At 37.0% G+C, this 13,375-nt stretch overlaps 1 protein-coding gene across 3 annotated transcripts in view; it reads right to left on the reverse strand.

The window, feature by feature from the left end:
- The window catches only part of LOC131060475 (calcium/calmodulin-regulated receptor-like kinase 1), a 68,317-nt gene extending 55,592 nt beyond the window's left edge, over positions 1 to 12,725 (reverse strand). The window contains exons 1-3 of one of the 3 annotated variants that reach the window (XM_057993719.2): positions 12,465 to 12,725; positions 12,176 to 12,360; positions 8,057 to 8,383 (exon numbers count right to left, since the gene is read on the reverse strand). In XM_057993719.2, the coding sequence (XP_057849702.2) occupies positions 8,057 to 8,383; positions 12,176 to 12,360 (512 nt within the window). In that variant the 5' untranslated portion in view covers positions 12,465 to 12,725. Of the gene's footprint in view, positions 1 to 8,056; positions 8,384 to 11,192; positions 11,580 to 12,175; positions 12,389 to 12,464 lie in introns of those variants that run through there. The other 2 variants (XM_057993718.2, XM_057993720.2) reach the window with 2 other exon arrangements.
- Between the last annotated feature and the right edge of the window lie 650 nt (positions 12,726 to 13,375).

The raw sequence follows: 13,375 nt of genomic DNA on the forward strand, positions 1-13,375 counted from the left end.
GTGCTGTTGTTGACCATACGAGGAGGTTGTATGGCCGGGTGCCATCGGGGACATTACAAAGGAAACTTTAAAAAAAAAAAACGACAACGACCAAATTGAAAAATTATTCGATGACATCTAGAGCTTGGACACTGAAAATATTGGAGTGTAGAAGGAGGGTTTTGACATCATAAAATATCACAGAAACGATGCGCGCCATGGACTTTCGTGTGGTTCTGAAGGTTGTAAATTGGTGTTGGCGGCGGGGGCGCTACCCCTCGATCCAGTTGGGGGCACTGCCCCCAGACCCCCAGTTTATTTTTGAGCTACAATACACTTTTTGAGTTGGGCAAAGGGCATCAGAGAAGGCACGGTAAGTGTTGGGTTGTCCCGTACTGTGAGAAAGAAGCCTGCAGCTAAGCATTGGTGGGGAAGCCATAAGCCGTAGAGGTAGACGGATTTGGAGGTTGGGAACAAACAGAGTTTGAGGGAAGGCATTGCAGGTCCGCACAGTTGTATGACACCAGGGAGTTATTCAGTTCAGTTATTAGCCTTTGGGGAGTGTGATGGAGGATTTGAGGTGTCTCCTAGCCTTTGTGCCAGCGGGTTGTGGCCACCTCCAGGCAGAAATGGTATGCTTTGAGGAACTTGGAGTAGGTCTTGGCTGGACGTGAGGTTGCCTTGGTGGATGCAAAGAGGGCTCAGGAGGAGCTGACCACCAGGTTGGAGGCAGTACTAGCGTGAGACTTAGCTCAGCGTACCCAGGAGTTGGATGCCAAGAGGGCAACGCCGGTGGCTATTGAGGACAAATTGGCTAGGGAGACAGTATCATTTGAGTAGCAATTGGTGGAGGCTGAGACTGAAAAGCGTGTTTTGCAGACAAGTTTGGTTTAGGCACAGGAGAACTGTGATGCCAAAGAGGCACTTGAGCATAGGATGGTAGTAGAAAAGGGTTTTTAAGCGAGGACGCAGCAGGCGTATAAGTTTCGGGCTCGACTGGCGTCAGCAGTTTGTTTAATGTCATCTCTATTTTGTATTAAGTCGTCCAAAGATGACTTCTCTTCTTTTGGGGGGGATGATGTTGGCGGCAATATTGTACACGGAAATAAAACTAGTTAATTAAGTTGTAATTGTGTTGGTTAGCTGGCAACCGAGGGGTGGCAGTTGCGGTGCGACGGTTGGCACTCACACCCCCTCGGCATCTTTATATACTTCCGAATGTAACTTGTGTAGGAGGAATTATGAATGGAATAACATCTGATATATTGCATCTGATATCTATGGCGTTATTATTCTGCATTACGTGCTTTATGTTTTAAGTTATTCACCCGAAAGGGTAAACAACTACCTCAACATTTGAGTCCCCATCAAAAAATACCATTCAATCCACATATTAATTTGATACATCTTTGTCACCAGTAAGGCTAGAAGCCTCAGGTCCTTTGAGGCGCCCATTTCTACAAATCTGCAAACCGGATTGGATCCTTTGGTGAAGTGTATACTTCTATCATTTCATTTTTTTCTCAACCATAGCATCAGAAAAGTTCTCTTCAAAAGAAAATTTAGAAGAGGAAGAACAGAATAGTCAAGGTCAAATGAGAGGTTAATTTGAATATTTATGTTGCTTTGGACATTTGATGGAAAAAAATTGAATGCTCTCTAGCTGTTTAGGCTGCCATTACACAAAACCTCCTCCTATTTTAAGGCAGAAATTTTTTGAGATTCTACGTCACCTTCAAAGGATAGTTTTCTCAGATTTCTACACCTCTAGGCTCAAAGCATAATTTTTAGACCACCTTTTACTGCAGAATGATGTAACTGACATTTAAATGCCTTGTCTCCTGCTTGTGTGTCAGTTTCTTTTGGTGCTCAAATTGTTTAGGAAATTTTGTGATAGCTAACATTGGTAATTTATGCCTTTATAGTTGATGTAGTGGGTCATTTAGGAGCTTTTCTTTTTTAGAATAGCAGTTTTGTTTAATAGCTCAGAAAGAGAGTTTTTGGGAACTGGGCTGGCATAGCCATCTTAAAGTTCGATTTGCTATCGCATTCAAATTCAGGAATAAAAGGATTTATTTTTTCTGCTGTCATCTTTTCTGCAAACTGCATTTGCTCTTTGTCCATTGTGAGTCAACAGAGTATAGGATAAAGAATACTTTTAAGTATTTGCTGTATTAGTTGCTATCCAATGTTTTGCTGTTCTGTTTTGATTCAAACACATATTGTCTATACCAGTTTCAATTGGACTATGATTAATAATCCTCTGTTCTAGTTTATTCTAGTTTGCAATTGGAAATATGAGTTGCAGGATCATAGGATCCAGATATACGTATTAAATCAGAGGTTCATCTGAAAAATGGTTACCGAAAAAATGGACATGTCACCCCACATTCATTTCCCTTTAGGGGAAGTGGAAAACCGATAATGTTTTATAACTTAAAAAGCATTTATCTGTAGACTCACAGAACCATACACTAGGCCTAAGACTATGTGGTCATAGGTGTATGTGCATTGGATAGTAGTAGGAATGACACCCTACTGTCTATCGCAATGCTTTAGTCCTTGCAAGATGGATAACAAAAACTTGGGAAGTAATCATAATCACAGGGACAGCAACCCACCAGTAAGCACTCCATTAGTAGGTCCTTATGAATCTCAAGTCGGTATGGGCTTCACTCCTCAGCAGGCTTAATGAAGAGTTTACATAGCTTTGATCAAAGACATCAGTAGCAGAAGGATAGTCTTATGCAGATAGGAGATAATATATGAAATCATGATGCCAAACTTTCCCTCATGAGAGAATGTCCTGTTTAAATATATTATGTTGTCGAACAAAATGAACATACTAAGTAGCTAATGTTGAATAATGACTATCAGCAGCTGTATGATGTTGCTCCAAATTTTCTGCATGGCTTCAGTAGCTTATAGCCAAAGAATTTTCTGTACAACCCCATCATGAGATTGGTAATTGTGGCCATGCAGAAAAATTTCAAGGATCATCAGCTTGCAAAAAGACAAGCCACTCGTGTGGGTGGCTGCAATACCACAAAAGCCCAAGCTAATAATTGGAGATTTCCTGATTTCAAACTAAAACAAAGTCCACTACACCTGCAAACTGGTAAAATGCAGAACCAATGACAGAAACTTGCTGCTCCTTAGATCCAGTCAAACAAAACCTAACTATCCTACCTAACTTCAGGCATGCAACCATGTCTCACATCATCTCCCAATCCGCAGAGACAAAAGTACCTAATCGGTCTAAGAGCAAAGTACCAGTGTTTACTCTTTCATCAGCATCCAATCTCTCCATGGTTGAATCAAAAACATTCTTATGGTAAGGTGATAGAAGTTAAAAGAGAAATAGCTTAACAAAAGATCCTATATAGAACATGATACAGGGAGGGATTTACTTAAAGATCCAGGCATGGAGATATTAACAAAAGCTAGAAATAGTACACTCCAGGTATAGCAAAGATGTGGGTTCAATTCCCCATTGGAAACCACTAGTCAAGCTTCCATCATATTAATGCAGCAAAATGGAAGTGTGAATTGTGTCCCCAAGGATCAGGCCCTATCTATGCCTCGTGGGCCAAGGAGCCTGTGACCCTCATTGACCAATCAAAAACACTAACGCATTCAGAACGAATTCACCCTCTTATATGAATTTATTTGAATGCGAACATGGAGAACTTGTGCCTCTTTGAGACAAACTTGTTGGAAAGACGAGTGAGTATTTTCTTCTATTAAAGATACTGCATAAAATGCACAAAAAAAATTTGGAGATATCACTTTGCAAAAGGTCAGAAGCACATAGTCTGGCTCCATCGTTAGAGAGAACATTTTTGCAGCTCATAGTAAAAGATCAAGCCTTTGTGCTCACAGTTCCTATACCATACTACACGCAGTTGGTGATATCTCCCTCATACTCAACATACCACAATACTTGGTTTTGTATCCTATCTTCAATATAGAGCTACTCAATTTGTGCTTCTGTCCTATTCTGGAAATAGCACGATCTCAACATCAAACAAATCTAGACCTTGCTCATGTCAATCCAACGATAAAGGATAGTATCATTGACACCACAAGAACCAATTTTCTCACTCAAGCAATAAAGACTAATTTGCACAATCAAGACTTGGTAGTATGCTAATTGGGCTAAATGGTACAACTTGGAGCAACTTTGTGCAAAATCTATTAAAAATCATAAAATTTATTTAAACCTCTGTGTATGCCCCTCTCTCCCTCCTCTCTCTTTCCCTCTCTCTATCTCTCTCACTTTATGTCACTATTAGAAAATATTTTGATTGCAGCCAACTACTGGAAGCTTCTCTATATGCCCTATTCTACATCTGGAAGGGCAACCTCTCACTGTGATCTTTAAAACTATTTCTGGCAAACGTTTATGACACCAATGCTTGACTGAATGAAGGCTAGAAATATAACTCCAAGAAATAAACATGAAACTTACAGCCAATACAAAATTTCATAGTTAACATAAAATTTTGCTGATTCATTGATTGTTCTCCAAACTACATACAAAAAATAGAGGTGCGGAGTTCATATTATCATCTAAAATAGCAGGGGAGAAAACTAAAATACATGCTTCTTATGAGCAGCAAGAAATGAAATGAAATCAAATTTATTAAAACCTCAAAGATTAAAACCAACTTCAAATCTAAATATCACCTCAAGATTAAGCTAGAAACCAAATATTAAAATGAAATAAAATGAAAGCATTTTACCAATGGTTTTTGTTGCACCTTGTACCCAAAAGGTAGATTCTCTTGAAAAATGGAAAAGTGTTGGAATGTGGTTGCTCATACCGATAACATAATGATGCATTCAAGTGCGTGTCTGAAAATGCCTTAGGAAGACTGAATTTATAGACTTCCCGGTAGAGGGATCAATAGTGGAGATCAAAGGGCAACAAACATTAGAGACTGAATTGGTTGAATAACTGGGGAAAAGAGAGTTAATAAACAGGCAGTGGAGGATAAAAGAAATGTTTATATTCTTTTTTATTCTTTTTAGGTGGTTAAGAAGATTAAATTTATTTTTTTTTTATTAAATCATGTGTGAAAAGGAAACGAGCTAGGTGATTAAGACTTAGAGAAAAATCAAGTCAAAGAATTGGATGTGGAAGAGGTCCAATAAGAAATGACAGGGATTTAATATCATGTCGGAGGTGTTGGCAATGGAAGAGGTCCGATGCCTTATAAGGCCTCAGGTATAAAGGAAGTCCAATGCCAAAAGACCAGGGTTGAGGGAAGTCTACTGCGATGAAGGCATTGGGGTTGAGGGAGGTCTGATGCTGTCATGCCCCCACCATGATACATCTACCACGATAAAATGATACAATTTAGCTATGCTGAAAATGGCCTTATTTATAAGACTTCACCATTTTCTATCCAATCAACCACCACATAATGGGATTCCCACCTTTAATTAGCATACTTGTAAACTCAACAACCCATTAAACTAGACTTCATTCTACTCATTGTCAAATCCTGGCCAATTTGATAGTTAACTGTGATCACTAGTACTGGCTGATTCCTTTATGAATGAACAATAAAATAAAATATAAATCCTATGACAGCCGACCCCACTAACAACTACTAGACAAGGGCGTATAAAATGCATTAATCGCAAACATTAAGGGGAATAGAATGAAGAGAGGAGATGTGCGATTACAAAAAGCTAAGACATCGATTATTAATTCTTCTACTAAACCAGCAATTAGTTAAGCATAAGGCAACAGTCAACTGCAAAGGGGCACCGCCAATCAAAAGAGATGTGACCACGGGGAAAGGCATGACCCTCCACAACAGAATAAGGAGGGGTATTTAATGCTGATCGACAGTCAAAGGTGAGGATCAGAAAATCTACCAATGGGATATATCAATAGGACAGGGTATCAAGGATAATAGAAATCAGATCAAGACATATCATTACAGCAGATATAAAAATAGCACTACAGAAGATATAAACATAATATTACCACAGACATGAATGTATGCTGTGGAGCAGATTTGAAGGTAGAATCTGCAGATTGAAGGAGACCTGAATTGAACCCAGGGAGGCTCAATGAAATGGAAATAAGGAATAGAATGGTAAGGGAAAGAATTCTGATCTGAATGCATAATAAATTATAATGAAAATTCCTTAATACCTTAACCAACCAACCATCTCATTATGGAGGGGAGAGTGTAAATATGAGGGATGCAAGTAGCACAAGGCTCCACTCAAGTAGAGCAACCAGAAGTGGGGCTGGGAGGCCGAATGGCGGGTATCATTCCGTGCTCCTGGGCTTGATGGATAGGCTCGAGGCACCTTGTATGATCTCCCAAGGGGCTCCATAATGTGGATGAATTGTTAGGGAAAGTATTATTTAATCCCACATGCACATTATGTAATTTACAATGATGAATAAGATAATGTTCCTAACCCTAGTAGGAAACTGTATGATCTCTCAAACGGCTCCATAATGTGGATGAATTGTTAGGGAAAGTATTATTTAATCCCAAATGCACATTATATAATTAAAATGAGGAATAAGATAATGTTCCTAACCCAGGTAGGAAAGATCAATTTTATATATAACATGATTGAGGGGTCTCAATCAAGATCTAATCGGTAAATGATATCTCTATTTCACTCCTTACTTGGGATTGTGATTTTAGGGCAAAAACTAGGGCATTTACAAAAGGGGGCATTACAGATGCTATAGGCATCAAGGTTGAGGGAGGTCTGATAGCTCCACGTGGTATCGGACTTAGAGGAAGTCTAATTTCTTAGTGGGGAATTCGAATCAGATGAAGTCCTATACTTAGGAAAAAAGGCAACTTTGGAGGAAAAAGCATAAAGGTTGAAAGTAGAAATAAATGACTTAACATTTATTTAGTACAAAGAATATCAGATTAAGTGTGGCCAATTTTGGATGTCTATACTCCTGATATTGGAATTGATAATTTTACACAAGTGTGGGATCAGATTATAAGAAAAAAATATTCTCAGCCACCTAATCAAGTGACATTTGATGAACATATTAAACCCAATATCATAGAGACAGTCAAATGCAGCCCTTAAAATAAAATGGCCTGTCAAAACTGAATATAGGAAGAGTTGGGAACACTGTACTGTAATTATAGCACAATTAATACCATTAAAAAATAGCTATGAGTACATCAATATTTCACTTTAAAAAGTAAAATTTACTACCTTTTAAGGAAGCATTCTGCTCAAATTATTAGAATTTCGGGATATATTTTAAAGCTATACAAAAAAGTTAAAAATCACAATTATCAGAAAACAACTTAAATTCTTTATTAACCTAAATTAATGAAATCTAATAGCAGTTAGCTCAGCTGCCATCAAAGAGTAAATTGCACTAGCTTGATACTCTAAGACCTACTATAAATTAGTGCAAAAGTAATGCATTGTCCATATACCCATACATTCCGTTCCAAAAATGATTTGCAAATTGGAGGACAAGACGCCTTTTGAAATGAATAATGCTGATGGACTAGTTAAAAATCCTAGTATCGTGCATCTTCCATGATTTGTTTGCAGCATTCAAATTCTGTAGCTAGGTACAACACGAGTTCCTTACAGTGAAGTATGTTAATATCAAAACCAAATCAATGACAAAAACTAGCACGTACAAGGTTACAGGCAAGAGAAGTAACACTGAGGAGATATTTACACTGCTAAGAATAATGTCAGAATAGAAAATTTATATACAAGCATTCTGTCAGAGTTTGAATAAGCTTACTGCATCCAACGTGGTGTCAGTAGCCCCTTAATGATACCTGACAGATGACATAATGTGCTAACTAGCTGAACATTTTTCATAATAGCAAATGAAGAGAAAAGATATATCAGTTTGAAACCAATGAGGTTACCAATAAGTAACTCGATTTGAGATAGTCATAAGGTCCGTTGAACAATAATAAACAGAGCTCACAAACCATAAAGGTAAGAACATCACTATTTGGTCTATGAGTCCAATTGGATGAAATAAATCAACCTATTCCTAAACAATGACATGTATGTGTAGAGTGAGAGAGAGATGTACCTGAAGGGATATCTTGGAATCCCAGAAGCTGTTGTCAGCAAGTTATTTTCCTGCCGCCTCCACCAGGTAGAAAAAACACTCCGTTTACCAGCTTCTGGTGACTCACAACCCACTGTTGAATCTGAAAGCACTGTGCTTGAATCGGCACCATTATATCGCATAGGCATAGATAAGCCTCTCTGGTCTGAGTTACTGCCTTCAACTTTAGCACGTCTCCTATGAAATCTGATGCAGAGAAGAGTGAAAGTAGCTAACACTGCCCCAATAGTCACACCAATGGATATTCCTATGATCATATCTTGATTCTTGATTCCCATTTTTCCAGTGCTTTAGATAATGACAAAGTTCCCAAAAAATGTCGGCCAAGTTAATGTCAAAATCCATGATAAATCAAAGATTAAAGATCTCAAACGTGAAAAGGAAATGAGTTTCTTATCTTTTCTTAATATATGGCATTAATCCAGTTTTGGTAAGACAGGCCTACAGTCATATTATAGTAAAGATAATAACTATTCTCCAAAAAGTAGATGACTTTGACAGACAGGAATAATTCTTGCAAAGTGTAGATGACTTTGACAGAGAGGAATAATTCTTACAGAAGTGTGGCATTATTGCAACGAAGTGCCTCAAAATAAAATAGCATAATCCAATCTTTAGTAACAGCATAAAATCAATATAGAGTCTAGACTATCTAGATCATTAATTGCTATTGTAAACATACACAAATATACGAAGACAAAAGCGTTACTTATAGAGAAGAGCATCAAGAAGCAGATCATGAGGCCATTCCAGATGAACAGTATGCAGAAGGAGAAAGAACTCAACACAGAGCCATAAATTTCTTGGTTGCAACTCAAAACTCTCCAAGCTTGTTCAGTTTTTATATGCATAACAATAACAAATTATGCATTTTAACTCTAAGTTACTTCTTTATGGATCCAAAGGAATGTTAACGTAAATTTTGTTAAAGTTGTAAAAATATATATCCCTGGTGATACATGTATGGCTTTGCCTTAGCAAGTAATTTCCAATTTAAATTACCTAATGGGAACACAAATAGAGAAAGGAGAAGGGAAAATGTACTTTATCCTAAAAGAGTCTCAAATGACTCTTTTTATATTGAAAAATAGTTTACAAATATGACTAAACGAGCAGCAATAATATCAAAGGATCAAAATTATAACAATATGGCAGAATGAATTAATTTTGACTAACGTCTCTGATCAATGAATACTGTCATGTTTCCTTTTCTGAGTTAAAATAAAATAATTTTAGTTTAAGTTGGATCCAATGACTTCTAATTAGAAGGAGCTACTTATTAATAATATTATAATAAAAAATGATTTTCAACATTTAAAATTAAGAAGTTTTTTTAACATTAATGATTAAAAAATATTTTTTAACATTAATAATAAAAATAAACAAAAAATATTTTCACAAACTTTTTTATCATAAGCATTTTTTTTAAATACTTGGGTTCAAAAATAAAAAGTTTTTTTAAATACTAGGGCCCAAATTTGAAAGAGGCAACCATAAAAGGAGCATTTTCCTTTTGATTTGATCATCATTCAAGTTATCCTTTTTGCATCCAATTTTCAGATTTGAGCAATTTGTTTAATCTAGGGCATCCAAGGATGAAAACCCTCTTGGATTCCATAATTGAGATCAACGAAAAAACCCCTTATTTCTCATTTTGGACAATTCCATCCGGGGATCACAATTGTGTTAATTTGTTGAGGATTTGAAGACATTTTTCAATTTGAAACAGTACTTGTTACTGATTTTTGAAGATTTCATGCAAGATTCTAGTGATAAGGTGATGTAGGTTTTCAAGCAAATAATGTTGTCTTGTCGTCATATCATATTTAAGGGTTTCTACATCAATTTTCAGTTTTTATCCATTTAAGCATTGGATCTGCTAACCACCCTATCTGAGCCCCACACTTGAAGGAATAAAATCAGTCATTTTAGAATTGGATCGGACAACGCTAGCTAAGCACCACCCTTGGAAGAGCAAAATCAGTCATTTTTAGCATCAGATCAATCATTTTCTCCTGACCCTAGCTGAGTGCCGCCTTTAGAAGGACAAAAGAAGTCATTTGCGCATTGGATCAGCTGCTGGTTTACCTTGTTTCAGTCATCATACATCAGCAAACTGCAGTCAGGAATCATTTCTTGGAAACAGCAAATAGGAGTCATTTTTAGGAGACCACAATCAGATTTGGATATGTTATATATGTTTCTAGAAAGATCAGCAACAATCAGCAGCTGATATCAGCAATTTTTTGTGATTCCAGCCTTGCCGTACATCATTCTAGCCTTACATCAGCCCAACACACCATTGTTTCAGCCTTGTGACTGCTGCAAACAATTTTCCAGCTGCCGTACACTTTACATCAAAAGTCCATACAGCTGTAGGGCCTTGTGAGTGACGATAAATTGATTTAGAAAATTCCGAAAATTAGTTTCCAGCCCTATTTGCATCAGCATTGTAATTTTCAGCAGTTACAATAAATTGAACATCTTTTGGAGGGTCTCATGTTGCTGAAATCAAATATTGTTATCATCCTAGGGTTTATGATTTGTTGACGTCAACAAATAAGGATTTGAATTTGAGATCAGATCGTAAACTTGCTGTTTGACGTTATTTCTTTTCAAGAAAAATCAGTAGATACAAATAAGTTGCTTGTTTTTTAGAGTTGTCTGATTGGGGACATTACAAATAGAATCTTTAGTCTTTTGGGGGGAAGCACAAATACTTGACTAGCTAAATTTTTCTTCTAAGGAAAAAAACTGGTGGTATCAATAAAATTCTGAACTAAATCACCTTAACAGATGATATTTAACCAAGGAAATCGACTACTAACCAATCACAATACAAGAAAGTATGCGTCTTATTATTGCATGTGGCATTGAGGTTTACAGTTTCTGATGGCAGCACTATTCCTTCTTCAAAGTATTATGGCACCAAATGACTACATAAAAGAATTAGGGCGAAGCCATTGCAATTTAGCATATTTTACACCTTTCTACCACCATATTTGTACACTTAAGCAATATTAAAGAATTCATGTTTAAATAGTAGTTTTTAAATCAAAGTGCAAGTTATGTTTTAGAGCCAAGACTTCAAACTTACATATCTCAATACATTTGAAGTGAAGCAGTTCCTTCCTAGTTGAAGTACAGACTTATACTGTGGCATTGATTTTCTGTGCATTTCCTGCTGAAACAAGACAACCTGCTGTAGATTGGAGATCAAAATTGTAGATCGAGCCATCATGAGATGGCAGCCATATGTAAAGTTCCCCCACCGTGGGTGTGTCACGACTAAAGAAATATCTTGCGGGAAGTTCTTTCAGATAACCTGGGAGAAAAAACTCTACAGGTGTCATAACTAAAGAAGGGAAATACCTTCGGGTAGTTCTTTCAGACAACCTGAGGAAAAAAATTCTACGTGGATCATCCCAAAGAACTGCTAAAACTGTACTCCTGCTGAATCCTCGCAACCAAAATGATATATCTCCTGGTTGAAATTGAGGCAAAATTTTACTTTCAAAATGGCTGATATTATATGGTCGCCAAGGCTTGAGAAAGCAGGGCAATTTCTAATTAAAATGACAACAAATAATACCCCCTCCAAAAAAAGAACTCCAATTACAATAAGGTCCACCCTCCAAAAAGAATTTAAACGGTGCTAAGAATTCGATCTTTGCTTCTTGGAATTCAAATTTTAAGGTCAATATTTAGCCTCCATTTTAAGAAAAGATCACTGAACAATGGGGCATTAAACTTATATCTATGCACTTTGGGAGACTCTGTGTAAAGCTCTCTGGCAATGACGTCTATAGTCGAACTCAATACGTCCAAGATACATAAACACAATGTAACAATTCCAGAAATTTCTTCTGTAAACAATATCGACTGCCAAAGCAAAAAGCAAAATAAAACCATTTCAGAACTAAACAATGTCGACTGCCAAAGCAAAAAAGCAAAATTAAACCATTTCAGAACTAACGAGGTCCTAACTAAAAGAATGCGTCGACGATTTTCATAAATCTCACCTATTCCGCGACATAAAATTCAGAAGGCAACCAAAAAGTCGGAGAAAATAGAAAAGACCTGTGAAATAGCTCCCAGAACTGAAGCCGTTTGTTCGGAATTGTGCTACCCATTATCCATTTATCATCTTCAACAAGGAAAGGAAGGACGAAATCATTCTGAGCAACTGCAGAGGCGGATCGAGTCGTCGAGGAGGCCACCGCTTCTTTACAGTACAGAAGACGATCCACCGTCGTTTCACGCATCTGAAGCGAACCAATCGCTTAGAGCCGGCTGACACACACAACAAATTCTCCTCATTTGAAACGATATAGAATTCCCCCCGTTACAGAAAGTATGTATAATTTACCGGATTTTGTCGTTTTGTTTTGAGTTTCTGAACGCCCAGATCTGACCCAATAAAGTCCTGCCAGTCATATCAATACCACTGTAATTGGATTTGAAAAAAATTAGGTGGAAAAAACAGAGCCCAAACGGGACGGAACAAAATCTTTTTCAAACGATGCGGCCTCCATCGTGTTTGGACAGACCAGGTCAATGCCTCTGCTCATTTCCCTACTTATTTATTTATATATTTTCTCGTAGGAATTTGAGAGTCCAGCATGGATGAGCTAGAAAAACAGACGGTGGTGATTGGAGGGATGTTTTTCTTAGTTAAGGAAAAAGTTGCTTACGTGGCAAGCACCTGGTTACGTCTGACTTAGCAGCTACTTATCGAAAACGTGAGAATCTTGTACTACACACTCAGAGTCTCAGTTTGTTCTGCCGCAGACTTCAAGCAGGTGAAATATCGAGGAGCTTAAGATTCGCTATCATCGTCGTGACTAGGTAAAATCCGGTTTATTCTTTTTAAAAATTCGTTTTGTTAAATACAAAAAGAATGAATGTTTACCTATCTGTAAAAAAAAAAGTTTGTTTCCGTCAAATAATTTTTTTTGGGTTGGTAAGAAAAGGCTGTACGAGATTAAATGGTTATGGTTGTTAACAATATGTAAGATAGGGCATCTTTGATAAACAAATCTTTAGTGATTTTTAGTGTTATTTTTATATTTATTTTTCATAAGTCGAATTATGATATTACTATTAGAATTCAATTGTGTAGTTTTTGAGTCAAATTCATTGATCCACGATTCATAAATAGTGGTTCACAAGAACCCATCGCTCATGAGAATGAATACTTCACCTATGTGAGCATCACCTAGATGCAATGACTGTGAAGTGTACCATTCATTCTCATGAGAGATGGGTTCTTGTGAACCA

The sequence above is a fragment of the Cryptomeria japonica genome, chromosome 3 (genome assembly GCF_030272615.1).
Source record: "Cryptomeria japonica chromosome 3, Sugi_1.0, whole genome shotgun sequence".
NCBI lineage: Eukaryota > Viridiplantae > Streptophyta > Pinopsida > Cupressales > Cupressaceae > Cryptomeria > Cryptomeria japonica.